The sequence below is a fragment of the Fundulus heteroclitus genome, chromosome 5 (assembly GCF_011125445.2).
Source record: "Fundulus heteroclitus isolate FHET01 chromosome 5, MU-UCD_Fhet_4.1, whole genome shotgun sequence".
Lineage (NCBI taxonomy): Eukaryota > Metazoa > Chordata > Actinopteri > Cyprinodontiformes > Fundulidae > Fundulus > Fundulus heteroclitus.
Window position 1 is genome coordinate 7,222,300 of NC_046365.1, and position 26,166 is coordinate 7,248,465.

Sequence of the window (26,166 nt, forward strand, 5' to 3'; positions counted from 1 at the left end):
AACAAACTCTTTATTTGTTAAAACAGAGGGATTTAAGGTAATAGGGGAAGTAAAGCATTTATAGGGGATCAGAAAAAGGATTGCACCTCTAAATAAGATCTAAAGGACGTGTGTTGCCTGATAGAACAATTGAAAATTAGGAAGCCACAATCCGCTGCTGGACTTGCATCTCTGAACTGTGGATATGAGGACCCTGGGTGATTTCTCGTGCCGTAAGAAAACAAAAATTATTTGATTAATTGAAAGATTGGAACATTTGGGTAAAAGTTAGTTGAAAGTTAAGTTAGTTTGGTAAAAGTTATTTAAAAGCAGTTAACCCGACAGTAAAACACCTGCTTTTCATGTTAAGACCTGCTGTTGCTGTATCAACTCTCCAGACCACTCAAATCTTCTGGTCTACTCAGCATAACCAGAACCAGAACCAAGGAGGAGCAGCATGTGGCTCCCATGCTCCACAAAAACTACAACTCAGCCGAAACACTGAGTTTCTTTAAATCAAGACTGAAACCTCCTGTTCAGAGTTGCCTTTGGTCCATAATAACAGGAACATATTTGATGCTTATTGATGTTTTCACCTGATACAATTTAATGTTTACTGGTCTCACAACCAGTGACTATTTCAATGTGTTTATATGTTTTTATGGTTTCACGTAAAGCACTATATATGGTAAATGGCTTGTACTTGTATGACTAGTCCAACAACCCCAAAGCGCTTTACGCTACAATCAGTCATTCACCCATTCACACCCTGATGGTGGTGAGCTATGTTAGGAGCCACAGCTGCCCTGGGGCAGACTGACAGAGAGGCTGCCATACATCAGCGCCACCGGGTCCTCCCCCCAGGGTGATGTGTCTTGCCCAAGGACACAATGACTGAGACGGTCAGATTCAAACCGGCAACCCGCCAATTGCACGACGAACACCCCAACTCCTGTGCCACTCTCGCCCATGAAGGAAAGAAATGCTGAAGAAGCGTACAGAGCCTCCATTACTTCAAATTAACGAGGTGCTTCAGAAACACAGAGAATCTAACAGAACGGGGTCTGCTTCTTGTGTGGAACCGTTCTCAGCATCTAAATAGCCACGCATCTGTCATATTCACATGGATTCACATCTTTTAAGGTGGAAAAAACTTATTCACTGGTAGAATGTGCATATTAAGCTCTTAGCTCCTTAAAAAAACACTTCCTTAAACTTGCCCATTACTCAGTGTGAAGAATCATTTCTGCACTCGTTGATTATTGGGCAGACAAGCATCTCATTGCATACTCCATCAGACGTAGAAACCCAAGGCTCCTGTTAACGGACTCGTTTTTCCTCCCGGATTTTTTTTTCCTCCTTTTTTACCATTCATTTTTTAACAGGAATAGTTCTGAGTAGCAGTTATTCATCTGTGAATATACTTTTTCCAGTCACAATGGAAAATAAATCAACCCACACCACATGCAGCCTCAGAAGGAGGGACTGCTGCAAAGTCTGCATTTTGTTTCAGCTAGAATCAAATAGGATTGCATGTAATTCTGTTTGAATCATCTCCTCCTGAGACCCGGCCTGCTCATTTATGCCCTCTGTGGTCGACGTTTGGTTTTGCTCTGTAACGTCTGGCCCATTTGAGCTACCCTACGAAGTTCTGATGCACTCAAAAGAGGACATTTTCCATGGATTTGTCTGGCGTATGCCTGGGAGAAGGGGACCTTTGTTTCTTACTGCTGATACAAAATGGAGTTGCAGCAAAGCTCACACGCCCACTCAGTGGAAAAGATGAGTTAGATGTTGTTATAGCATAATTAAATTATATATTCTATTCTTTATAAACATGCCAGGAGTTCAGTAGTGTGTCGCCATGTTTTTACATCGTTTTTAAAGGGGAAACACTTAAAGAAATGGTTATGCACGGCGGCTGGGCAAAAGAAGAGAACCTTGAGCAAGCGTCCATAAAGACTTCATAAAGAAGAGATCACATACAGAAATGTATGCAGTGATCCAAATGTTAATATTTAAAACAAAAGTAACAAATGTTACACTGCAGTTGCTGGAATTATGTACTGTATTTATTAGCAGGTATAATAACAACATGCCTGGTTTAGATACATGCATATAGAAAATAAGAGAACACAGGTGTGTGAAGTGACTCTGTTTAAAATGAGAATCATCTGTTTCATGTGGCCATAACAATTTTACACAGATTAATTTTTCAGCTAAAATGTCACATGAAGGGAGTTTTAGCTTGCATCCTAATTAGCAATGGACAATTATTGTTTTATTTATTGCTGTCATGAGAAGAATTGTAATTTATTGTGACATCAATAAACTACATAGTTGATTTTTGTATGCCAGCCAGGAATGGGCAGCGTGGACTTAAAGTTTCACACATTGTATGTTTATTGTGATAATGAGAAACATCAAGTTAAAACGTAGCTACAACATGCTAATTATATTAAATCATATTTCCTGTCTTGGATTATTTATTGAAGCTCTCATGGAACTAACTTTGGATCAAAATGTAAAAGTAGAAATTGTGACAATACTGTCAATTTTGACACAATCTGGTTTCTCATCATGTTAAGATTTTTTTTCAAAATAGACAGAAATGTTTCAATATACCTGTTCCCTTTTTAAAGACAACCCCCCCCCCCCCCAAGTTTTAGTATGGTTGAGATTTAATGGGTTTTCCATAAAAGCACTGATTCATTCATTCATCGATTTCTTGGTCAATTGTCCACTAAAGTAGCATATTTGATCATGGGTTTTATTTTTAGAGCATATTTTGGTGTTTATTGGACTCTGACTGAATGCAGTGATAGATCCTTTGCCTTTTTTTTGTCACTTTTGTCGTTATCTCAATAAAAATATCAGGGTAGAATTTTGAGACCATGTCGCTCATCCTCAGTATGCACACGCTGATGCACACATAACGCATTCTGGCCCAGACTCAGTAAAGGACCTTCAACACGGTTGTTTAGATGCTTGACAATGCTGTCTCCTCTGAAATAATAACAACATCGCACCTCTAGGTGACAAATTCACACACATATGCCAACATCCACCCACACACATAGGCATAAAAATAACTTTAATGGTTAAAGATCATCCAAACCCATGTTCCCATTCCATCAGTTTGACCTGTCTACTTTGATGCCGTCTTGATCTAATAAAGTCAGTCAGGATTTCATCTTGATATGTTTTGTAGATCAAAGCTGTCCCGACACATGCAGGCAACCAGCTTCCCTATAAGGTATGTCTAATATGACAAGGCAAAGAACATGTGAAAAAGAAAGCCTGCAATGCAAACCATGCACTTATGCCGATAAGTGCATGGTTTGCATTGCAGGCTTTCTTTTTACAGTAAATTCTGCATTTTTGGTCAGAAACAGAAAATGTATCTTTCTAGAGGACGTCTTTATAACCCCTTATAGAAGGGCAGGTCTATGAGCAGAAATAAAAATAGATCATCATGATCAAGATGTCTTTGTGCAGAATGACAAACTTTATCTTGTACCTTGTATCGCTCTCTCCCTTTTTCTCTTTCACTTTTTCTCCTTTTTTTCCTCTTCTACCGTCTAGTTTCAGTGTCCATTTAACATGAAATATTCCCTGCATAAATTATAATAAAGCTCCTTGCATATATAAATCAAGCGGATATTGCCACGTTGCCAGACACGACACACACAGAAAAAAACAAAAACGACAGAATGATAACCTTTAGATCAGGGGTGTCCAAACTTGTCATCGCATGGGCCAGAATGGTTCATGCCCAAAGTTCAAACACACAGTCTGCTTTCAAGAACAGATGTAAAGCTTTCCTTTCTGATAACTCTCACCTTGGAACCTGCACAAAAAAGGAGCAGCACCCCTTTAGTTATGCTGCTTTAGGGCTAAGAAACATATTTTTATTTCCCCTGCATTATTTGATTTAAAAAGATTGAACACTATGAACTGTATGCACCCTTTATGAGAGATGTTATGGAGTCATAAATTCTTCTTCTTTAAATATGGTTCTATAGAGCGTGTTTAAGAAGTACAGTTCTTTTTTTTCAGATATATGATCAAACTTCATTATGCGTCGTTTATACATAATAAAGAGAGACAAAATTACACCCGTCACCAGGTTGACCTTTTGCAGCCTGTCTTATGTTTGCCAGTGCGGTATTTCTATATATAATAGTGCTATTTTTTCATAATAATGCTACAGAGGTTTCATGTTTGTGTCATGGAATAATTTAACCTGATTCTCTAAGTCTTCAGATTTTGACCGTTTTTCCTTTCGTCTTGAAGTTTCCTTGCCAATACTTTTCTTCTTGGACAGGCTTTAAATGCCTATAGGGTGAGGTTACAGTGAGTTTCATGTGTTTCAAAATACACAGATTATTTAAATGTTTGCCAAAACATTTCCAAAATCCCTTCACCCTTTAGTGATTTGAATTCTTTCTCCACTGTTTTAGTGGTTTATTTCTCTGAAATCAGGCATAAGGGGAGAATGTCAGGGCACTACAGTGCCCAATCACATATGGAGGGGAGGGGTTTTGCACCAGCTAGGACATATTCTATTGTACTGACTGAGATGTCTACTGCTGAAAAACTGTTGTCTGTGCCTGTAGGATTCATACGTCTTCACGTGCCTGGTTCATTTGTGTTTATCATGAATGTGTTTAGATACTCGGATGAAGCTCTTTTTGGAGTATTTTTGATTAAGAATCTAAATGAGTGTCAAATATTCACAGAAATATAATAACTACCATGCATTCCTACAGTCACCATTGCGTACCTACTTTCTTTATCTTTATCTTTTTCTCGATTTTTTTTTCCCTGGAAAAAACTGGAAAAAAATGTAACCATGGTCTAGATATATTTCTAAGTTAGAGCTGTCTGTACATCAAGGCATGAAATGCATATTTGCAACAGATAACGTGGCTAATTTGATTGACTTGCTTTGATTCATGGCTTCGCAAATATTGTGAAAAATTCACTGTTATGAAAGTTGAAATATGTGCTATGCAATCAGAGCGCCATGCAGCAGAATATATTGAATAACAGCTGTCATTGTGATATCAAAATTCTGATTATTAAAATGACTTGTACTGTAATAGATTTGGCCCGTTGGAAGGTCTGTAACTGGCCTCGATGGCCAAACCATGTGTGTATATTTAGTGGCTGACATGCTAAAGCTAACAGAAATTGTAATGATGGAAAAGAAGATTGAAAACAAATATAAGTTTGATATAATATGATCACAATATCAAGCCATTATATCTGAATTACACGATTGCTGATATAACGTTAATGTAACTTTAGAAAGAAAGCAGGATTTCACCGCTGTTGTGTAAAATCAGCTTCTATAATTTTCCATGGAAACTGGTTCTCCAAGGCTGCAACCAAGTTTGGAGGATACAGTTACGAAATCCATTTCAGTTTATTTTCAGATTTTAATTTTAGCATTCTGTAACACTAAAATAATTTGTTTGCTTACCATCTTGTCTTCAGAAACCCTCTCTCTCCCAGTCAGCTTCACAACCTGCTGTGTGATATTTAAAACCCTCAGTGCCATTCAATCGTGTGTAAAACCATTTGTTTACACTTTCCTTTGACTATTCTTTTTAACCTATTAACTAAAACATTCTTTTATTAGTCTGTAGTCAAACTTTTCTTTTTTATGCTACCGCAGTGAACTTTTTCATGTGTCCTTCTGTTTCCATCATGTGACGCACTTGTTACTGGAATGTGCTATATAAATGAGGTTGCCTTGCTAAACCGACGTTAATGAATGTCTTTAGGTCTGCCACACTGATGATTATCCTACCGTAGACTAATTGTTCTGATGGCAGATAAATCTGGGGTGGAGTTGATGGTTGCAATCTTTAGGTGTAAAAGCTTCATAAGGTGTAAGGCTGGAGTCAGTTCTTAGGATAAAAATATCATGACCGACTTGAGATAGAGGAGGCGTGAGGAAAAAAACGGCATCTTCTCTTGGTGAAAGCTGGAGCTGCTTTGTAGAGATCAGGTAGACAGGTAGGGGGTAAAGCTGATGAAAAACCCTGTGGAGTTGGACTCCCTGCTAAAAAATCCACCAGTAGGACTTCAAAGCTGTTGCTCAAGTGAAGCAAACAGCATGGAGTTGGAAACTAACAGTCCCACAGCACAGAAGAAATCATGTGGCGCTAACTTTGCTGTAAACAGGCATAAGTATTCCTACCCATCAAGCTTTTTAACATTTTTTCATATTGTAACCACTATCTTTAAAGTGTTTTGGGGTATTTATTGTGGTAAGCAATCACTTGTGATCAAATATTTACACATGCTTTATAAGTCTGAGATTAAGCCAGACTAGAATTGTCCTGCTTTAGATCAGTTAGGTTAACCAAAAACACTGTTTACTTCATAGCCAAACAGAAAGAAAATCTGTTAAAGATTTTTAGCTTTTACTTTGAAAGTATACATACTGTACCTCCAACATCACTGTGCCTTCAATAAATGACTCTGGGAAGCCGATATTCAACCCAGACAGTACGTTTAAAAAGTTTATTGAAGAGAATGAAGTAGGTAACAGGCAGAAGATGGCAGGCTGGACAGATGATGATGATGAGACTGGCTGATAGGTGGTAACGACTGAAACTGACATGAAAAAGCGGGCCATGGGTTGACCAGAAAAAGCGGGCAGATGGCTCACCAGAGCAAGCAGAGCTAAGCAGAACCACACAGGAGCTCAGAGCAGGAATGACGAGCTCACAATTCTTCCATCGCTGAAGGCAGGTCAGAGATCAGCAACACAGTCTGGCAGGCTGAGCTGGGAGCAGCATACAGGCAGTGCAAACGAGACGTTCTGGCAGTGAGTGACTGTCGAAGGCGGGAATAAATAGGAAAAGTCACAGATGCAAAGACTTGGGCCTAATAAACAGGAGCAGATGAAATTATTTAGGGTGAGTTGAGCAGTGGCTGATGGGAGTGGAGCGTGCAATGGGGAAGAAGTCAATTGGCGCCCCGGTCTCTGGACCTCTGCAGAAGACTGTTGTTTTTCCATCTTTGCCCCACATTTAGCTCGTGTTCCCAGTTCCCAGTTCCCAGTTGAATCAAAGTCCTTCAACTTTCTGCTAGATTAGACAGCCTTTGCTTTTCAAAGCTTGCGATAATCTTCCAAAGCCTAGTCATGTTTCAGACTTCTGCACGACCTCCTCCCTGACCTGTCTGCTGTTTACCCTGGTCTTCACGATGCTGCTGGCTCACTAACAAACCTCTGAGGCCAGAAACAGAGCAGCTGGAGATGAAATCAGCAGCAGGTGGACTGATTTAGGAGCATTAGAGTAAAGGAGGGCTGAATGCAACACCTCACTCTTTTCCTATTTTATTTGTAAAGACACGTTTAAAACGTTGAGTCATCTTGCTTCCCCTTCACATCCAGTGGGGGTTTACTTGTTTAATGACTAGTCATCCCCTTGTGATGCTTTTAGAGGACGGCTGTACATTTTCAGACACAAAGTAGTCTGCACTCTACCCACTCCAAACTACTCGCTCCTTTTTTTTTTTCCCACCGCGAGGACCGCTTTTATGGCTGCTTAAGTGTTTATGTATGTGTTTTTTCTTTTGCAGAACGCTAATGTCGAATTCAAGGTCAGAGTGGTTGGAGGATCTGCGGCCTACAGCTACTTGTCCCCCAAGGACAGTCGACCACTGTCCCACCCCGCTGTTGAGAGGTAGGCATATTCAACCGGGCCATTCTACTCAGAGAAAGCTTTCACACCAGAACGGTTTCCATTAACAGAAGCCTGAACACTGAAATGGTCCTGATGATGGATTGAATGCATCCCACATCAGTACGAAACTACGTTAATCTACAGAGGCACAGCTTTGCAAAACAAATAACTCAGAACCACTTTCATTCCAGTGTTGGAAAAGTAAGTGTTCTCAGAAATCACTGGGCTTTAACAGGATTAGGTGTAAAGGGGTGTGTTAACGAGGTGAAGCGGGGTTAGGGACTAAAAGCATCGAGGTACGAGTCGAGACAGCTCAACATGGATAAGAAATTGCTCCATCTAGGATTTCTGCTAGGGGAAGGGGGAAAGAATCCTAGATTGTCTGCTAAAGTAGAGTAGATATTCTGTAAGTTTGTGAGTGCGCTTTTTCGTTTCAAGAAATGTTTGACTTGTTTCTGAACTTCCCTGATTCCTGGAAGTAAAGGTCTTTATTCCACACACGGCGACTTTAATGCACTGTTTGGTCTGAAAGTTTCCACATCTCTTGCACATTTCCACATTTTGTCACATCACAAACCGCAAACTTCAGTGTTGTCGTGGCAGACCAACACAAAGTCATGCATGCTTGTTAAGAAGAAGAAGTTTAAACATGGTTTAAAGATGTGTGGTTTGAGTCAAAACTTCACATTATTAATTTATTCCATTAAAATATTGTGTGGTTAGTTAATTGTCACAACAAATCACAACAAAGTCTGTTTGATATTTTTTGTGGTTTTTAATTAAAACAGTCAAATCATTGTTCTCCGCCATTACTTTTAACTTGGTAATTTGTGCCTTCATGTCAAACCGTTTTCTTTTTGTCCTCTCGTTCATAAAGGTTCGGTCTCTGGACTGATTTTTCATGTGTATGATCTCTGTTAGAAGCATTATAAATTATTCATGATGCTCTTTTTTTGTAATATAAATGAATATAATAATGAACATTACAGCACTAATGGAATAATGGATGGAGGAGGAGGATCTGAGGGAGCGGGAGGAGGTGGCGATGCGACGGAGGTCAAGTTTATGGATGGCTTTGAAAGTATATAGAAGGATTTTAAAATGTATTCTAAATTGAACTGGGAGCCAATGGAGTTGCTCAAGGACAGGGGAAATATGGTGAAAAGAGGGGGTTCTGGTGCAGGGACGTGCAGAGGGGGGGGCGGAGGGGGCTTGTTGGTGTGTGTGTGCATGGTGCATGTCCAAAAGAATAACAATTTAGATCTACCGAGCCTGGTTACATGATCCACATAACGTACCCTCACTCTGCCCTACTTTTCCTCTCGCAGCTCCCAGCTCCGCTGCCTCACGCTGGCCAGTCTGTCCTGCCCACTGAGCTATATAATACACTGGAGTGCTAATCACCGTCTGTTTGAACCAGCCGCCATATTGGTACTCCCTATTTTCCTCCAGTAACTAGGGAATATGTGCGCTACAGCATTGAATAACGAGGATTTTCTCATGTTCAGGGGGGGCTTAAAACTTTTAAAATGTCAAATGCCATATACTTTTATGTTATGTTCTAAAAATATCAAGTACTGAGAAAGTCATGTGCTGAAATATTTTGCATTTTATTCATTTAAATATATATGTTTAACATTTATAAATATATAAATAACAATGTACAAAAACATATATTTACATATGTGTATACATATATATATACATATATACATATACACATACTTATATATACATATATATATATATTTAATATGAATAACATGTAAAATATTTCAGCACCTAATTTCCTAGTAGTTAATAGTGTTAGTACATCCACTGACTGTAGAATTACCTGTGAAATATTTTCACACAGTCAGAAAACTGCTTGTTGTTGCAACCAAATCCTATGGGATTCTGTGAGAGTAGGGAGTAGCAAGATGGCGGCCAGTGACTTCAGTTTTTCGGCAAAATCAGCACTCCAGTGTATTATATAGCTCAGTGGTCCTGCCCCTTTAAATCTGCAGCACACTTGACTGTGCTCTGTGCTGTTTAACTCCACTGTCATTGGTTATACTGCTTTAAATCCCGCCTTCCCTCTTTCTGATTGGCTGTTTTCTAGTCTGTCCGTGTGCGTGCTTGCTTGGAGCGGAGATTTCAGTTTTGAGTCATACAGGAATACTGTGGTTACCACAATTAATACTAGGCTACGGAACTAGTCCCAGTTAAGAAACTAATTATCTGCAGTAAAATAGGTGAAAGCTGCTGAGTGCAGTTCTGTAAAGAAGCAGGCGAGAGAGTTTTGATTTATGGAACTTGAGAAATGTAAGTAACCAACGTTAGCATCTCAAAATAGCATCTAATTCTGAAGTATAATGCATTTATCAACAGAAACCTAATCTGTTTTATAAAACTAAATATTTTGTGCCAGGCTGGAGTTCTGAAGCCGGCTGGAAAGATGGAAAAGCAAAGACTGTAGACTATTAAAAATTCTGATTCTTAGCCACAGCTGCCTGAAAAAGAAAAGGTGAGGGTTTCCCTTTTACCAATATTTCGTTGCTATTATTGTTTAATTTTTTTGTTGACCCTCTGATGCAGTTCAGGTATAAATAGCAGGTGATATTTCTTTTATATGATATACAACACAACAACACTATATGCTGCCTAAACAACTGCTATATTTTGTTTAGACTTTTACTTATTTATAATAGCGTAATTAGGATTTCACAAAATGATAGTGCTATTTATTTCACTATTTCTACTTCTAGAATTAGAATTACGACAAATACAACCGAGGAACACTATTTACATTGCTTTTATTGTACAAAGATTTCCACACTGTCTATTAGTAAATTAGTGCAAACCAGGGGCGGAGCTAGATATTCTTATCATCAGGGACTTAATCCATAAAATATTACTTGATTACGAGGGTAATTTGGTACACCGAAAAAGGAAAAAGTATTTAATCTGTTGATATGGTCGTAAAATTAACTTAATATAGGCCTTAACATATCTTAAAGTTTTATCTGCTGTTCTTTATTAGTCTTACTTAATTACTTAATTACTTATGTGGTTCTCATTTGAGTGATGAAATGGACAACCACTCATGAAACAATTCAGTTCTGGTGTCACCAATCTTACTCAAAGTACAGTATTGGGTCCTCCATGCTCCTTATGTATTAAGATTTACTGCACATTTAAACATCGACAACTCACTATTGTTAGGGAAATAATTTAATTGTCTGAGAAGATGTAGGTAAGGAGAAGCTGTTATCTACTCTTCAGATATATGATGTACGAAATGTGTTTGGAATGTTGCAGATGGTAAAAATTGATAGGTCTCTGTTGCTGGTAAGTTCAAATGCAAACTTTTTCAAAGTGGGAAAAAAGTCTCAATTCAACATTCATCAGATCGGGCGCTGCTTTATAATTTATAATAATAATAGAACTTTATTGATCTCACAATGGAGAAATTCACTTCTGCATCTTTACCCATCCCCTCGGGGAGCAGTGGGCTGCCACTGTGCGGCGCCAGGGGAGCAATCGGGGTTAAGTGTCTTGCTCAGGGACCCAGAATGGTAGTCTGTGGGAGTTGAACTCAGAACCTCTGGGACCCAAGATCAATGCTCTAACCACTAGGCCACCAGATTAACAAAAAGCATCTAGTGTGTGTCGTGCTTATAAAATTTGTATAAATGTAGTAAGAAATACTGCTTTTCTTTTTAGACCGAAGAAACGCGCCCTGACGCTCAAGTCAAGCATAAAGAAAAAGTAGCATGCATACTGCGTAGGACCAATGATGTCAGAGCAATGAAGTGTCCCTAGGGTTAAAGTTCAAATCAAAGTTCAAATCAAACCTACGCCCTTGATTCCATGTTACATTCTTTATAGTAAGGGTTGGTACATTTCAGCCGGATGTATAGCAAGGTATGTTTCTGTATCGTGTTTTAAATCCGTGCCCCATGTGCCCTCTTTTAACTTTGAGCACCTGCCCCTCCAACGGTCTCTGCACGTCCCTGTTCTGGTGATTGACATGAGGTAAAGTCCCTTAAATGATCATTTAAGGGACTTTAACATGAGGCAGCCTGAAGGCTGCACTCTAAACATTTCCTGCCTCCTCCTTTCCCAGCGCAGCCCTGATTAGGATCACCTGTCAGGCTGCAATTAACTTATGACTGGCTCCACCTTTTCACACCCCTATATATGCTCACCTCAGTCTGTTCCTTGGCGCCGGCTCATCTTCAGTCATCCTAAGACCACGCCTGTCTAGTTCCTGTCCGTCTCCAGATCCTGTTCTGTCTGCTCCGGTCCGTTCCCGTCAGCCAGCTCCTGCACCCTTCAACTCCATCTGGTAAACTGACTCTGGCTCTCATCATCCACTACTCCCCTGTTGCAATAAACTCTCGAACCCAGCTCAGTGTGTGCGTGCTGTGTCCGCCCGCCTCTGGTTCGTCTGGGTTCCGGCGCTCTCAGAAGGTCCTGCGCTCATAAGGTTCTGCCGTACTCCCTGCGCTCACTGGGTTCCTGCGCTCACAAGGTTCCTGTGCCCTAAAGGTTCCAGCTTTTTTTTGACACGAGCTGCTGAAGAAGTTGTCATAATCTTGGCACGGATACTTAGTCTTCTTCTCATTTCGCAGCTCCGCCCTAGTCTCATTTTCACTCATCTGACCCACCTGCTCTCATCACTATATAACTAGCTTTCAGAGCTGAGTTGAGCGCCAGATTGTCTCGTGCCTACCTCGTTGACAAGTCCAGCTATTTCTCGTGCGCCTGTCTGTTTTTGACCTGTTTTTGCCTTGAAGCCCCGACTTGCTATGCCCCTGGACCCCGATCTTGCTCGACCCCTGCCGCATATTGGACTGCCTATCTCGGATCTACGAACCTGGAATGTACCTTGACCAAGCCTTGGATTTTCATCGGACCTCTGACCCCTTGTTTTTGACCTGGACTCCCTCTAAAGCAGTGCTTCTCAAATGGTGGGGCGCGCCCCCTAGGGGGGGCGCGGTGCAATACCTTGGGGGGCGCGTGTGACCCTGGGGAACAGGCTTGTTTTTTTTGGCCGTACTAGTATAAAGTGTAATTGCGCATCCACTACAGTAGGGGGCAGTGGCGCTCTCATTGTTACTTTTGTCACGTTTGCGACAGTGCAACATTTTACGACTTCCAGGTTTGCCTTGGTTACCAGTGTTGAATCAACAGAAAGCTCCGACTGTGTTCTGTCTATAGCCTCCGTTATTCAACATAACAACCCCCAACATGAAAAAGTTTTTAACAGGGATGAAAAGGAAAGCGGAGAGAGACAAAGATAATGAGACAAAAGAAAGTCACCCGAAAGCTAAGACGAGGAAATACGACGAAGCGTATTTAGCGCTTGGCTTCACGGTGACTACAGTTGGAGAAGAGGAAAGACCGCTGTGTTTGGTCTCTAAAAATGCTCGCAGCGGACAGCATGAAGCCAAATAAATTAGCGCGTCACCTAAGTACGTTACACCCCAATCACGGCGATAAGCCGTTAGAGTTTTTTCAGCGAAAACGTACTGAATATTGTCAACAGTCATCCCGCTTTGTGAAGGCTACTTCAGTAAACCATTGAGCGCTGTTAGCATCATATAAGGTGGCGTACCAAATTGCGCAGTGCAAACAGCCCCACACCATAGCAGAGGAGCTGATACTGCCTCCTCATTTTGATCAAAAAAAGAAAGAAAAAATGAGCACAAATTGTTTAATTCATTTTGGTTTTGTAGGTTCAAGTGTTTTATATATTGTGCTCCTGAGTTAATGTTGCTGAACTGAATATATATTAGTTATTTTTTTAGTTTTTGTAGTTTATTAGTTATTATAATTATTAAATATTTATTGATCTGATTTAATTTTGCAATGGTGTAATTAGTTGATCAAACATGTTTACAGTTTAAATAAGGATTTATTTATTTTTAATTTCTTAAAACACGATTTAATAAAGTTATTCTTTGTAAGTTTGACCATATGTCTTTCTTTTTTTCTTTAATGTTAATAAGGATAAAATGTTATGCAGGGATGGATAGTCACGGTGGGGAGTGGGGGGCGCGAACAGTTTTCTTCTTGGTAGGGGGGGGGAAACAGAAAATAATTGAGAAGCACTGCTCTAAAGTAACGATTTCGGGAAGCCCCCTCAAGCCTTTACGTCGGTTCGCCGGCAGCACGGACCAACACACCTCTGAGGAGTTCCGGTTCCAGTCACTGACGGCTGCTCTGTTGAGTGCCCGAGTTCTTTGTGTGAATAAAATCCGTATTCGAACGCCACTGACGTTGTTTCGGCTGTCTCTTGGGTCCTCCGTTTTCTGAACATAACAGAAGTTGAAGTTTATGGAGTGATTTATGAGGGAGATCGAAAAGAAGAGAGTAACAAATCTGCTTTCTAAGACTTCCAACTTATTAATATTTATTATTAAACAAAGGAGAAGGATCTCAACTATGAATTTTGATGCCATTTAGTTGCATTTGTACTTATACCTTTTATTTTATGCATTTCTTACTTAATTATATCCAGAAGGACTTTTAAACCCCTCTGAGTAAAACAGCTTTGTGTTGTCTGCAACCAATATGAATTTTAATGTGTTCAACATCTTACTAATGTCATTTATATGCAAGATATACAAAACAAATTAAATAAAGAGTGTCGCTAAAAAGACCTTGGAGAGTCGCTTATAGAAGACAATCCCTGGTTAGAGGTTGTGCCTTTTTCTATTTTGCATCCTTCAGATCATGATGCCTTTTAACTTCTGCTAAAAAGCATCTGGAGACTGAAACAAAAGAAGCTCTGAGGCAGCAACAGGTTCCAGATCAGCATCCTTAAGAGATCACACTTCAAACGGCCAATAGCCTTGCCCTGTGTTGCAGAACGCTGAGCCGAGCCATCCAGTAATGACCAAATCTGCTGCTTGCTGTGATTTTAGTATCAACACTATTTAGACGCAGGAGTTCCTGATATTTGGTTTGAGGCTCCCAGATATCAGAAAACAGCGGTCTAAAAGTGATTCACTCACTCTTCTTTCATTTATTTTTTTATTATTTTGGTCTCTGAAATAAAAGGTATTTCTGAAAACTAAAGATGTTGATCTGAATGTCTCGTTTTACATGTTTCTTCTGTTGATTTAAATATTGTAGATGTGACTCACTGTAGTCACATCGGTTGTTTTTGAATCTCCTCGTAGGTTGATTTCAGAGAGGCACCAATCAGGCTTTCCCTGATTTTGATTGGTTCTTCTTTTTGATGGATTCATGAATTAGAATAGATTGAAATAGACTTGTGTAAACTTTTCAGTAGAACAAATTAGTCTTTCTCCTGAATCCAACAGAAATGTTGGGAGTACGGGATAATCCCCGTGTTTTCTTCAAAGTATACATCGCTAAGCTGTGTCTGGTTTTAGACAAATGGAACATTTCCTTTCAATGTTTTTGGGTGTTTGTGTTTTGTCTCAGCTGTATGAGCCAATTAATAGAAAACTGAAATGAACTACTGGCCGACTGATTGGTGCAACACTAACTTGTATCTCCTGGTTTGTTTTGCGTCATTTATTCTTGCTAAATAATGTTCCTACTTACAGGAAGCTTGAACAGTCTCACTTAATTGGTTATGAGCTTGTATGGATTTAAACTGGCCATGGGTTTTTCTGCTCGATGCTCAAACCGCGGCTCTGGGAGAGACGTTACTGCCACATGCAACAGCCTCTTAAAGCACTAATGAGGAAAAAAAATTAATCCAGCTGAAAGTGGGAAACATCATCAGTAATGCACTAGTAAGGATTAATAAATTAATAATTGGTTAGAATTATACAGTGTGATTGTGGTGTTTGCTGTCATTGTATGTGTTTAGATTGTGATCTTTCATTTATGTAAATATACAGAGCCCACATCTTGTATAAACTGTTTTGGCTAAATCTTTTTTTTTTATACCAAAATTAATTTTCTGGCTCCCTAAGTACATTTCCACAGTAGAAACTTTTTTTCCATCAGGCAGGGTTGTTTTCTCGTGTGATGTATTTTAAACGGGTTGAACAATTTCAGCATTATTAGTCATCTCAGTTTAAAATAGTACAGGAAAAAAAAGAAATCTTTGGTTACTTTAACACTATTGTTTCATGTCTTAAAGAGAATGTAATAATGTGCAGATACCACGCAATATTAAAAATGTTCACATTAGCATGTTCGATTTGACTTGATTGAAACTGGAGGAATCAAGTTAAATTTACTCGCAACAGCAGGTATCATAAAATTGAAAACCGCCATCATGTTATCTCTCTGCTGAGAGACGGATGTGATTTTGTATTCGAGAAGATGTTTAGGATGAGGGAAATTAATTTTCCTGAAATAATCTTCTGCCTCTGGCGCACACAATGCACTGTTGGTTCACTTCAATTGTGTGCTTGTTGCACACTAGTGTATTCTCCTCCCCCGTCTGCTCGCCGCTAAAGTCAGCATCACGATATATAGACCAACAGAAGTCGAAAGAACAGAATATTAAAGGTCAAATAAATTAGATTCAGACTCCAGCAATTTATTTTCTGTTACACTGATCAGATAGCTCGCGCCCACGCTTTTCCTAGAGCCGTTTCTAATGGTAGACATCACAATAACATGGAAAAAAGTCCAAACGGTCCAAACAAGGGGTCATAACGATAACATTTATAACTTCTGCCTTATTTAAACACTAGAAGTAAATCTCAATAAATAAAAATATGGAAAACTATTTCAGTAACTCAATTTAGTAAGTGAAACACATTATATAGATTACTTATTTATTTTAGCCTTGATTTCTGTCATGAGTTTCTGCTCACAGTCGATGAAAATGAGATTTAAGATTAGAATATTACATTATACCAGTAAAAGAAATACAATAATTTGGGTTTAAGGAGAAGTTTGGTACCTGCATTATGGTTAATTTCAAAAGGTACTTTTAATTCTTAGACTAAAAAACATTCTAAAAGGACGTTCTAATTCATTGAATATGACTGGATATTCAAACAGAAAATAATTCTGAAAGTAATTATTCTTTCACTAGCAGTTTTTGAGAATGGCAAAAAGTCGAGGCAATGATGGAGAGTGACTGGTTGGCTGATGGTGGAGAAGCAGCGAACAACAGTGGTCTAGAAATGTGACTTGAGAAACAATCAGGTTTTAAGGAGGCATTTCAAAGAGAAGCCCTTGCTGGACCTGTGTACAGATATCAACAGAGGATCCCGGAGACACAAGGAGTCCATCCATCCATCCGTCCATCCATCCATCCATCCATCCATCCATCCATCCATCCATCCATCCATCCATCCATCCTCTTCTGCTTATCCGTTGTCAGGTCACGTGGGTAGCAGCTTCTGTAGGGAGGCCCAGACTTCCCGTTCCCCACACAAGGAGTAATATTTTTAAATAAAACAGATTTCTGCAGTTTCTCACAAAATTCAGAGGACTTGACCTTCCAGTAGAGGTCCCCTATTTGGAAACAGCAGTGACACCATGCACACAAAGACCAGGAACATGCCAGTAGTAAAGTAGTAATCCTCCCAGCACTAAGTCCAAGAATGCCCTTTTAACAAAAACAGATTTTTTTCCCCGCACCAGAACCAACAACCAACATGTGCAAAAAAATTAAGCTGGAACTGTCTTCTTAGTGGTCGACCAAAGCCACGTTTCCAAAGGGATGGAACAACTGTTTATTTTTTAACCAGTCTGGTGAGGTGAAGTATTTTTACTGTTCCAGATATGTCAACCAGGCCTAGGCAACAGAGGGGCTGACAGATCTGCAGAAACAAAATCTGAATATACTGTAAAAATGTATTTCTAAACAAAGCTGTTTTTGGCATGGAGGGATTTCTTCCTCCTGTGCCTGACGCTGAAGTTAAGACAGCAGACCTAAATCTGATTTGCCCTGTTATATCCTATGGGCGAAGACGGATCTTGTGCAGCTGGCTTCCCTAGCCAGCCTCTCTCCTCCTTTGTCTCGGGCAGTAAGGAGACCTTCTGGCTTGCAGGGCATGGCTGGCAATTCCAGCCCCCTCTCTCCTCGAGGGCTCCAGGTAGAAGTGGTTGTCATCTGAGAGTCTGGTCAGAAGTGCTCTGACCTTTTGTCTGTGGGGAGTGGTTTGTAGCATGGACCCTGGTGAGAAGACATATCCTTGGTGGCTGTGGATGTGAAACACTTTCCCCATGTCACACATTGTTCAGAATTAACGCAATTTAGCCATGGTGTGGTGGCATAACAGCTGTCACGCTATTACACCTATTCACTACTGGCCCCCGCTGAGACACCTTTAGTAATCTACAGGTTGCAGGATCAAAGCCAGTAAGGGTTCCTATTACTTAAAACTTCACCCCTCAATTTGAATTGATCCAATAGTTTTGGAGGGAAGTGATGGAGTTGTGTTGAAGTGAAGTGACTAAATCATCTTGAATTAACACAGCATTATAAGCTGCTGCCAAAGCAAAAGGTTGGTGTCCAACCAATGTCCTCTATTTAATTAAGTAGGTCCAAATAACTTTTTGTCATTGTAGGAAGCTCATGTTTTTTCTTCTGTTTGCAGCCAAGTAACAAATTCATGTTTTGAGGTTTTTAATCATTTAGGTTGTGTAGTAAAAAAAAAATCCCCACAAACCCCTGAGGATCATTAACAGGTTTTAACAGCTCTGTTCTGTGTCTGCTCGTTTATGTTACACATTAAGAATCTAAAGTGATATATTCACTTACCATGAAGGTCCATGAATACCAACTGGTGACATTTAAAGACCGACGGTGTTAGTAGGACGACTCTGGAAATGGCATTTATGTATTCAGGGGAAATTGATCAGCTGTGAGTGCGGCTGATAATCAGATCACTGATTTAATTTTTTGACCCTGTCAATCACTTCTCAATCTGTTGAGGGTATGTAGTGTTAACATTTGCTTCAATTGCCTTCTGGGGTGGTAACAGTTTACCACTTTTTTTACCTACATAAACCCTAACTGTTGTCATGGCTTTGGTAAGTCTATCGGACCCAAAACAAAGAAAAACGACGCATCCGACATAATTTTAGTGAAGAAACGTAATTGATGTTAATAGAATTATTTGTTTTACAAAATTAATTTACAAAAATTTGCATGTATTTTTTTGTTTAAAAGCCTAGAGCATTTGCCTCGGGTTATTTAGATATTTTTTTTATTTCCAGAATAAAACACTGTGGTTATAAAAATGATTAGTATTAAAATTATTACTGGCAAAGGACTGTGTTTAGAAAATGTGTTGGATGTGAATGGAAGGATGATTGAGTAAAATCGAGTCTCTGCTGGAAGTCCAGTGTTTCTTCATCTGCTGGACAAATTTGCCAATGTTTCCCTTCATCTTCCTGGACGAATAAAATAAACATGTGGCATTTTGGAGTTGTTTAGCTGTTGAATATTAATGCTGCTTAGTTCCCTCCCTGTGATAAAAGCTGCGAAGAGGAGCTGTGAAAAGAAAACAGCCATTCCCCACTGTGACATCTCCATATCTCATATCTGCATGCTGAACACGATGTCATGCCATTCATCGCACTTCTTCTGCCAGTTGGTGTGCATTTCATGTGTTTCAGGGCAGAATAAAATTAAGTCAAACCTGACAGAAGACAACAAATATCAAGCCATATTTAGGAACAGTTGTTGTTGCCTGATGGCAAAAACCCATTTCTGCTTTGTTTAATTATTTAGTATTGATACATGGTTATTGCTGATGACACCACTGTAATAAAAAATATGGCTATAGCTATAGAGTTCTTTGGCCTTTGCTTTGTTGTAACACTTAAATGTTTCACATAATCAAATAGATTTGAAAACCAGACAAATACAATCTGAGTAAATACAACCTCAATCCCTCCATAGCTGCTTATCTTTTCTGGGCAGCTGTGACTAGGCCGTTTGGGCATCAACTAGGCCACCCCCCGGACCTTCGTTGTGTTTGTTGTGTCACTCAGCTGTCAAAATTCTGGTGTGCTTCAGATCATAATTAATGAGCCAATTGTTTTTGAGCTGAAGGTCAGAAAATGATTGCTTGACGTTCTCCTTTCTAGTAGAGAGTAGAAGTCTTTGTTTCATCAATTACAGCAAGACGTCCAGGTCCAAATGCCTTCCCCACCACGGTATACATGTATGCATGCAGTATGTGTATGTACACTGCCCAGACATTTCAAGGAACACCTGCTGGATAATCCATAGTGATATGTGTAATGTGTTGGGATCAAAAGGATGCCACATCATATGATGAAAATGATCAACCCCCAGGGGGGGCTTAATGAGAAGTTAAAGAGAAAGTGAAACTGATAATCTGCTGTGGCAGGATAGTCCAGTTTGCTGAAACGTCGTAGCAACTCAAAATGGTCCCCAGTAGTATGTATGCCCCCCCCCCCACATGCTTGTATGCATGCCTGTCAACGTCGGGGCATGCTCCTTATGAGATGATGGTGTCCTGGTGATGATATCTCCTCCCAGATCCTAAACCAGGGCATTTCAGACTCCTGGACAGTCTGAGATGTAACCTGGTGGCGCTGGATGGACTTAAACACGATGTCCCAGAGATGTTCTATTCTACGGGTCTAACAACGGGTCCAAGGATTCCATCCCGATACCTAAAGGCAGTCAGGGTGTCATCATTTATCCTGCACAGGTCTGTGAGTCTCTCCATGGATTTGCATCCCCAGACCAACCCTAACTCACCACCAAACTAATCATGTTAAACAATGTTGCAGGCAGGTTCACTGCAGCTTCTCCAGAACCTTTTCACATCTGTCCCCTGAGATCAGAGGGACCCTGCTCTTATCTGTGAAAAGAACAAAGTAGCAGTGGTGAACCTGCCAGTTCTGGTGTTCTCTGGTAATTGCCAGTCAAGCGCCATGGTGCTAGGCAGTGAGCACAGGAACTACTAGAGGACGTCGGGCTCTCAGGCCCCCCTCATGAAGTCTGTTTCTAATGGTTTGGTCAGAGACGTTTGTGCCAGCGGCCCAGTGAAGGTCTCTTTGTAGGACTCTGACAGACCTCATCCTGGTCCTATAAAGTAGAAGATAGCGGTCCTGTTCATGGGTTTAGGACCCCTGATGGTCTCCAGGAATCTTTTCCATGCTCCTGAAACTGTGCTGGTAGACACATTAAACCTTCTGGCAATGACCCGTGTTGATGTGTCATCCTGGTGGAGTTGAACTGCCTGTGCAACTTCTGTAGGGTCCAAGTCGCCTCGTTCTACCAGTGTTGACGCTGACCCTGGTCAAATGCAAAACTGCTGAGAACAAGAACACATTAGAAGGGGAAATTTATCTGTGGCCTCCACCTGCAGAACTATTCCTGTTCTGGGAGTCGTCTCATTATTGCCCCTTTAGTGCTCCTGTTACCATTTTCATTAACATCAGAACAGCCGACACTGATTAAAAACCCGCTCTTCTACTGACCTGGCCGCATCAATATTACAGATGTTTAACTTGCTTGATATTATATTTTGATTAAACAGTGGTCCTTAAACTTTTTTGCCAGTGTTCCACATGGAACCACAGTTCCATGTTTTCTTCGTTTGTGGGTCGCTGGGACTCCAACTTCTTTGTAACCCGTTCTAGACTGATATGTCGATGTAATTGTTCTCATATGTTGTTGAATTTCTTTTTACCGGGCATGAGCTATTATTCTTGAAGACTTCTTTGTTTCCTAAGTCATGTTGTCAGACAGGTTCTGTTAAGGTTCTGTTTTGATGCTACAGGTCTGGCAGTAATCCGGCCCAGCTGTGACTAGTGAAGCTGAACTTGGCTTTCCAAAACTCTTTCATTACAGTTCATTTGTGATTTAACCTTTTCCAATGAATGAAAAACATAGCTTGAAAACAGTTCACGTATTTTCTCTGGTCATCTTTGTCTGATATGAAAATATGGGATCTGAAACATGGTGATGTTGTGTAAACCAACCTGTTTCTGTATTGTAGAGCTTTGAAGTTCTGTGGGCCAGGAGGACCTCCCCATGTCAAGCTTGTTATTGAGTGGGACCACAGCTCTAAAGAACAGTAAGCACCATCCATAATATTTACTCTTAATACAAAATGTCTAAAACATGATGTTTGGTGCTGTCCAGAGAGTCCTGTTTGCTCCAACGCTGACCGATCTGTTTTGGGTCTGTAAGCTGGAACTCAAAGAGCACGCCCACTGATTCAAACAGCGAAAACACAATTTAGTGACTGCATGGCAACAACGCACGCTGTGTTTGCTTCAGTCTGTTTGGCAGCATCCACGAGGAGGTGGTGAAAGACGCAGAGAGCGTGAGGAGCCAGCAGCAGCAACACCTGCAGCAGCACAGCTGTACCCTGGATGAGTGCTTCCAGCTTTATACCAAAGAAGAACAGGTGAGACACGTCGCTGTCGCACTGTAAACACTTTAAGCCTCTACGCTCACGTTTTTTAATCGGACAGCTGTGCATTTCAAAATTACATAGAAAACAGATTCCATATAAACCAAACTCAAACAATGCTGATGCATCTGCTGCACTCTGGTGTTTTTTTTTTCTTTTTTCAATTTCTAGAATTCTCATTTTCTAGAAAATTCTCATAACACCACTTCTTAATATAGTATCCCCGCAATACCTCATCCAGGTGTAATGTTTGAGATACAGAAGCTGTTGCCCTCCACTTTTAAATCCTTCATGTGGGAGCTTTTTGGAAACGAAAGTAAAGTTACCGCTGGTTGTAAAGTTTTTGTGCTAAAGTTTGCATCTGTCGTTAAACTATTACAGATGGGATGAGTTAAGGCCATCGTTTTTAAGGAACCTGGGGGGACTGTGGTTATTATCTTGTCAAAATCTAAACCACTGACACAACAGCCATTCAACTAAATTGCTTAGGGAGACACAGTTACTGAGAGCCAACTGCTCAGGGCCCGAACATTCAGCAACTGAAGTCATTCTGTAAAAAGAAAAAGCGTTACAATGATCTGTTAGGTTTTAAATAGTTTTATTTTCCTGCAACAAATCCTAAACATAATTAGCAGAATGCAAATGTGCAATTCAAAAGAAAAACGTCAAATATTGGAAATGCTTTCATCTTTTATGTAAAACTACAAAACATGAAACATGAGAAAACATGTGTCAGTTTTGTACACTGTGCATGATGTCGTTCAAAGTACCACACAAATTAAAGGAAAATGCATGGTACAAAGTGAAATTTCGCTCTAGTTTAACAATCTTTTCTGTCAATTTGAATGCTCTTCATCCATTTATTTAGGCACAATTTTTTTATGTATTTCATATTTAGACAGTAAAATTAGGCCATATTTACATTGAGCAATACTGGATTTACTGACCAAAGACGGTTCTAGTTCATGTCCTGGAGGGGGATTTGTCCCCCGACACCAGCTCCTCTTACTGGGTCCTGGAAAGACAGAAGTAGAGGATCTGGTGGACCCAGCGGTGGCGACACAGTTTGAATAGCCCTGACTTACACTGATTAAACCTGAACTGCATCATTCTCTTACCGATGAGAGATTCTTTAAAATCCAGTTGGAGAAATCTTTGTTCTGTTTGTAAAATGCAAAAGGAGCATTTTAAAGTCACAATCCCATTTAGAAACACCTTAGACTTAGAAAAGCATAAATAAAAACCACATCATATTGACCAGTTAGACCTAGGGTGGAATATTCTGCACTGACCACAGATCTTTAAAACACAGTTTCAGAGACTTTTACTCTATGAAAAGAATAAATTGGTGATTTTGTTTTTTGGACTTTATATACTGCCTTTTTCCCAAAAATGTAAACATCTCCCCTCATTGTTACAAACCCAATATGGTATCTTTCAAGCTGAACACCCCTAATCATTTTCACCAGGTTTTTACTAGTTTAAAATTAGAGCTGTGATTCCATTTAATTAATTGTATGATAACCGGGCGAAGGCTTGTATTTTAGAGACTGCTAGCATAGTTTGGAAAGCGTTGGTCTTAAACTTAAAAAAAGCCTGAAAAACAACGAGCAGCAATGAAAAATGACTTTGTGGCAATCAAAAAGGTCAGAACAAGATTGGTAACAAGTTTGCTGTGGTGAATGAACCACCTGCACAAGTGAGGGTGGAAATTAATCCCCTAGTGGCGGTGTTGTCACACGGAGGTGACAGACAGAAGGTCCTTGATTGGACACTCGATAGTTGGCAGGTGGAAGTAGGGCAAGAGGAAATGCAGGAGGGATTTAGAGGGATCCGTGTAATGAGATGGGGTCTTTCAAAACAGACTAGCTGTAGGAAAGAAATGTCATGAAAAACACAGACAGACACAAACAGGATGTGAGGCACAGTGTAAATACAAAAGTCTGAATAAAAGTTGACATATCGGTGGTAAAATGTATATTTATATACCCTTTAAATAGAAATGATAGGGTTGGCATTTTTGTTTTAATTTTTGACTCCATCCTAAATACATTATATAATATTGCTTATTTTAATATAGCTATATATTTATTTATGGTTTTGTGCTGCATATTTCTTGTTCAAATAGTGTGGAAGTTATCTACAGACAATTAGTTAATCATCCCATATTGCAGTTCCAGGAGAGTAAATAAATCATAAATAAAAACCTGATAATGAAGTGTTTTAACATTTTTTTGAACTGACAGATTTTTGCCATTAGTGTTCTGTTAGCATTCAGTCAAATAAATCACATATAGTTTTTGTTTGTAGAAGAATAGAAATTCCCTGCAAAAATCAAGACAGAACTCCAAGCTGCCTTGTGATAAGCTACTGGCAAACTCGGCGAAAAGAAAATTACTTATTGCCTGTACTAATTCTCAGTTACCGGGGTCAATGAAACAGCAAACTCGACAAAGCCTAAAAAAATATATTTAATGTTAAATTGCGTGTCTAAAAAGCTCACCTAGTTCACAGTAAGTTGTAGTCCACAACTGAAAGGCGACTCTGTTGTTTAAACCTCAATTTTCATGAAAGATTAAAGGTTATACAGATCAGAATAATGTCTCCCAATGGGAAAGTCTAAAATATTTAAGCAATTAACACTTTTGATCAACCTTGTTAAATGCTGTCGAAATAAAATAAATTTTGCTTTCCTCCTCAAGTACATACAGGAGTTTTGGAATTTGGTGTCAGAGGGATTAGGGTATGAGGAAACAGGATGAACACAGTTTTCCTAGTATACAGGAACATAAAAAAATTTACAATCTTGAGTAAAGGTTCAATATTTTGTCCCAGGATGTGAAACGGATATATTATATAGAATCATTACACATAAAGTGCTACATTGCCATCCTTTGTTACTTGTATTTTAATGATAATGGATTACAGGTAAAGAAAATCCATCCGAGACACTGAAATTCAGAGTGATCCCCCCAAAATGCTAAACTTCTGTGTTGCAACAATAGACCAAGTAAGTTAATACCATATGAAAGTTAAGTTTATGGCCTTATGTTAGAAACAGTTACCTGACTCCGCCAGATAGATTTGCTCCGCATATCCATCTGGAAACCTTCCGTTGAAGTAATTTTGGGAAGGGGCGAAAACACTGGTTAGCTGATTGGCCTATGTTAGTGATAGACAGGCCAAATGAACCAATCAGATTCGTCGTCACTCGTAACAGAGCGACGACGAAAACACAACCACAAGCCAAGCTACTCTTGCTGCTGCAGGTAAAGGCTCGTTAGCTCAGCAAAGAAATACTCTGTAATTCCGATAAAACTTGCTCGATAGCCACGGTAACGCTAGTTTCATCGGCTGAAGCCGCCATGTTCTTTAGACTGAACTGTCGCACTTCTCGTTGCGTCACACCTCAACCCGCCTCAAAGGCAACGCTGATTGGACGTTCGTTTGGTGAACGGCTCCAAATTTTCTTTAACGGAAAGTAGCCAGACTGATCTGCGAGTGAAACCTTGAAAGCTCGCGAGATCAGGATGGTCTCACGAGGCTAAGAAACAGGGCAGTGTAGTCCAACTACTCTGTCCTCCCTACAGAGACAGATAGCTCTCCCTCTCCCAGGAGAGAGTTGTGTACGTGAAGGGGCGGAGTGATATTACGCATTTGGGAAAAGTATTTAATGCGCCTTATGTTTGTACATAGACACACATAGACATGTTAATTCACAGTGCGCCATATAATTCGGTGCACCTCATGGTCCATTAAATACAGTGTTTTTTTTTTACTTGTAAGAAGTCTTCAGAGCGACACGTTATCCTGAGTTATGTATGGTGTTTGTTCTATTTCTTAAAGGATGAATAAGTGAAATTTCACCACTAGATAAGGCAAAGCAAGTTTTTTATAAAGCAATTTTCAGTAATAAGACAATTCAAAGGGCAGTAAATCCCGGATTTTGGGCCTGATCAATGGGTACAAGCGGAAGCGACTGAAGCTGTGTGCTAACGTTAGATCTCTCCTCTATTGGTCCAAAATACTTTAGTTTTGTTTTTATTCAATTGAGGAAAACTTTGGCACATTCATGCAATGATTTCTTCTAATCATTTACTCAGTGCTTGTATGGGTTCATAGTCACCTGGTGACATGATGTA

General features: G+C 39.8%; 1 protein-coding gene across 1 annotated transcript in view; it reads left to right on the forward strand.

The window, feature by feature from the left end:
• The window catches only part of usp43a (ubiquitin specific peptidase 43a), a 196,018-nt gene that overhangs the window by 108,218 nt on the left and 61,634 nt on the right, over nt 1-26,166 (forward strand). Inside the window, exons 9-11 of the mRNA XM_012873168.3 lie at nt 7,582-7,685; nt 21,605-21,682; nt 21,889-22,018. Coding sequence (XP_012728622.2) covers nt 7,582-7,685; nt 21,605-21,682; nt 21,889-22,018 — 312 coding nt within the window. The remainder of the gene's footprint in view (nt 1-7,581; nt 7,686-21,604; nt 21,683-21,888; nt 22,019-26,166) is intronic.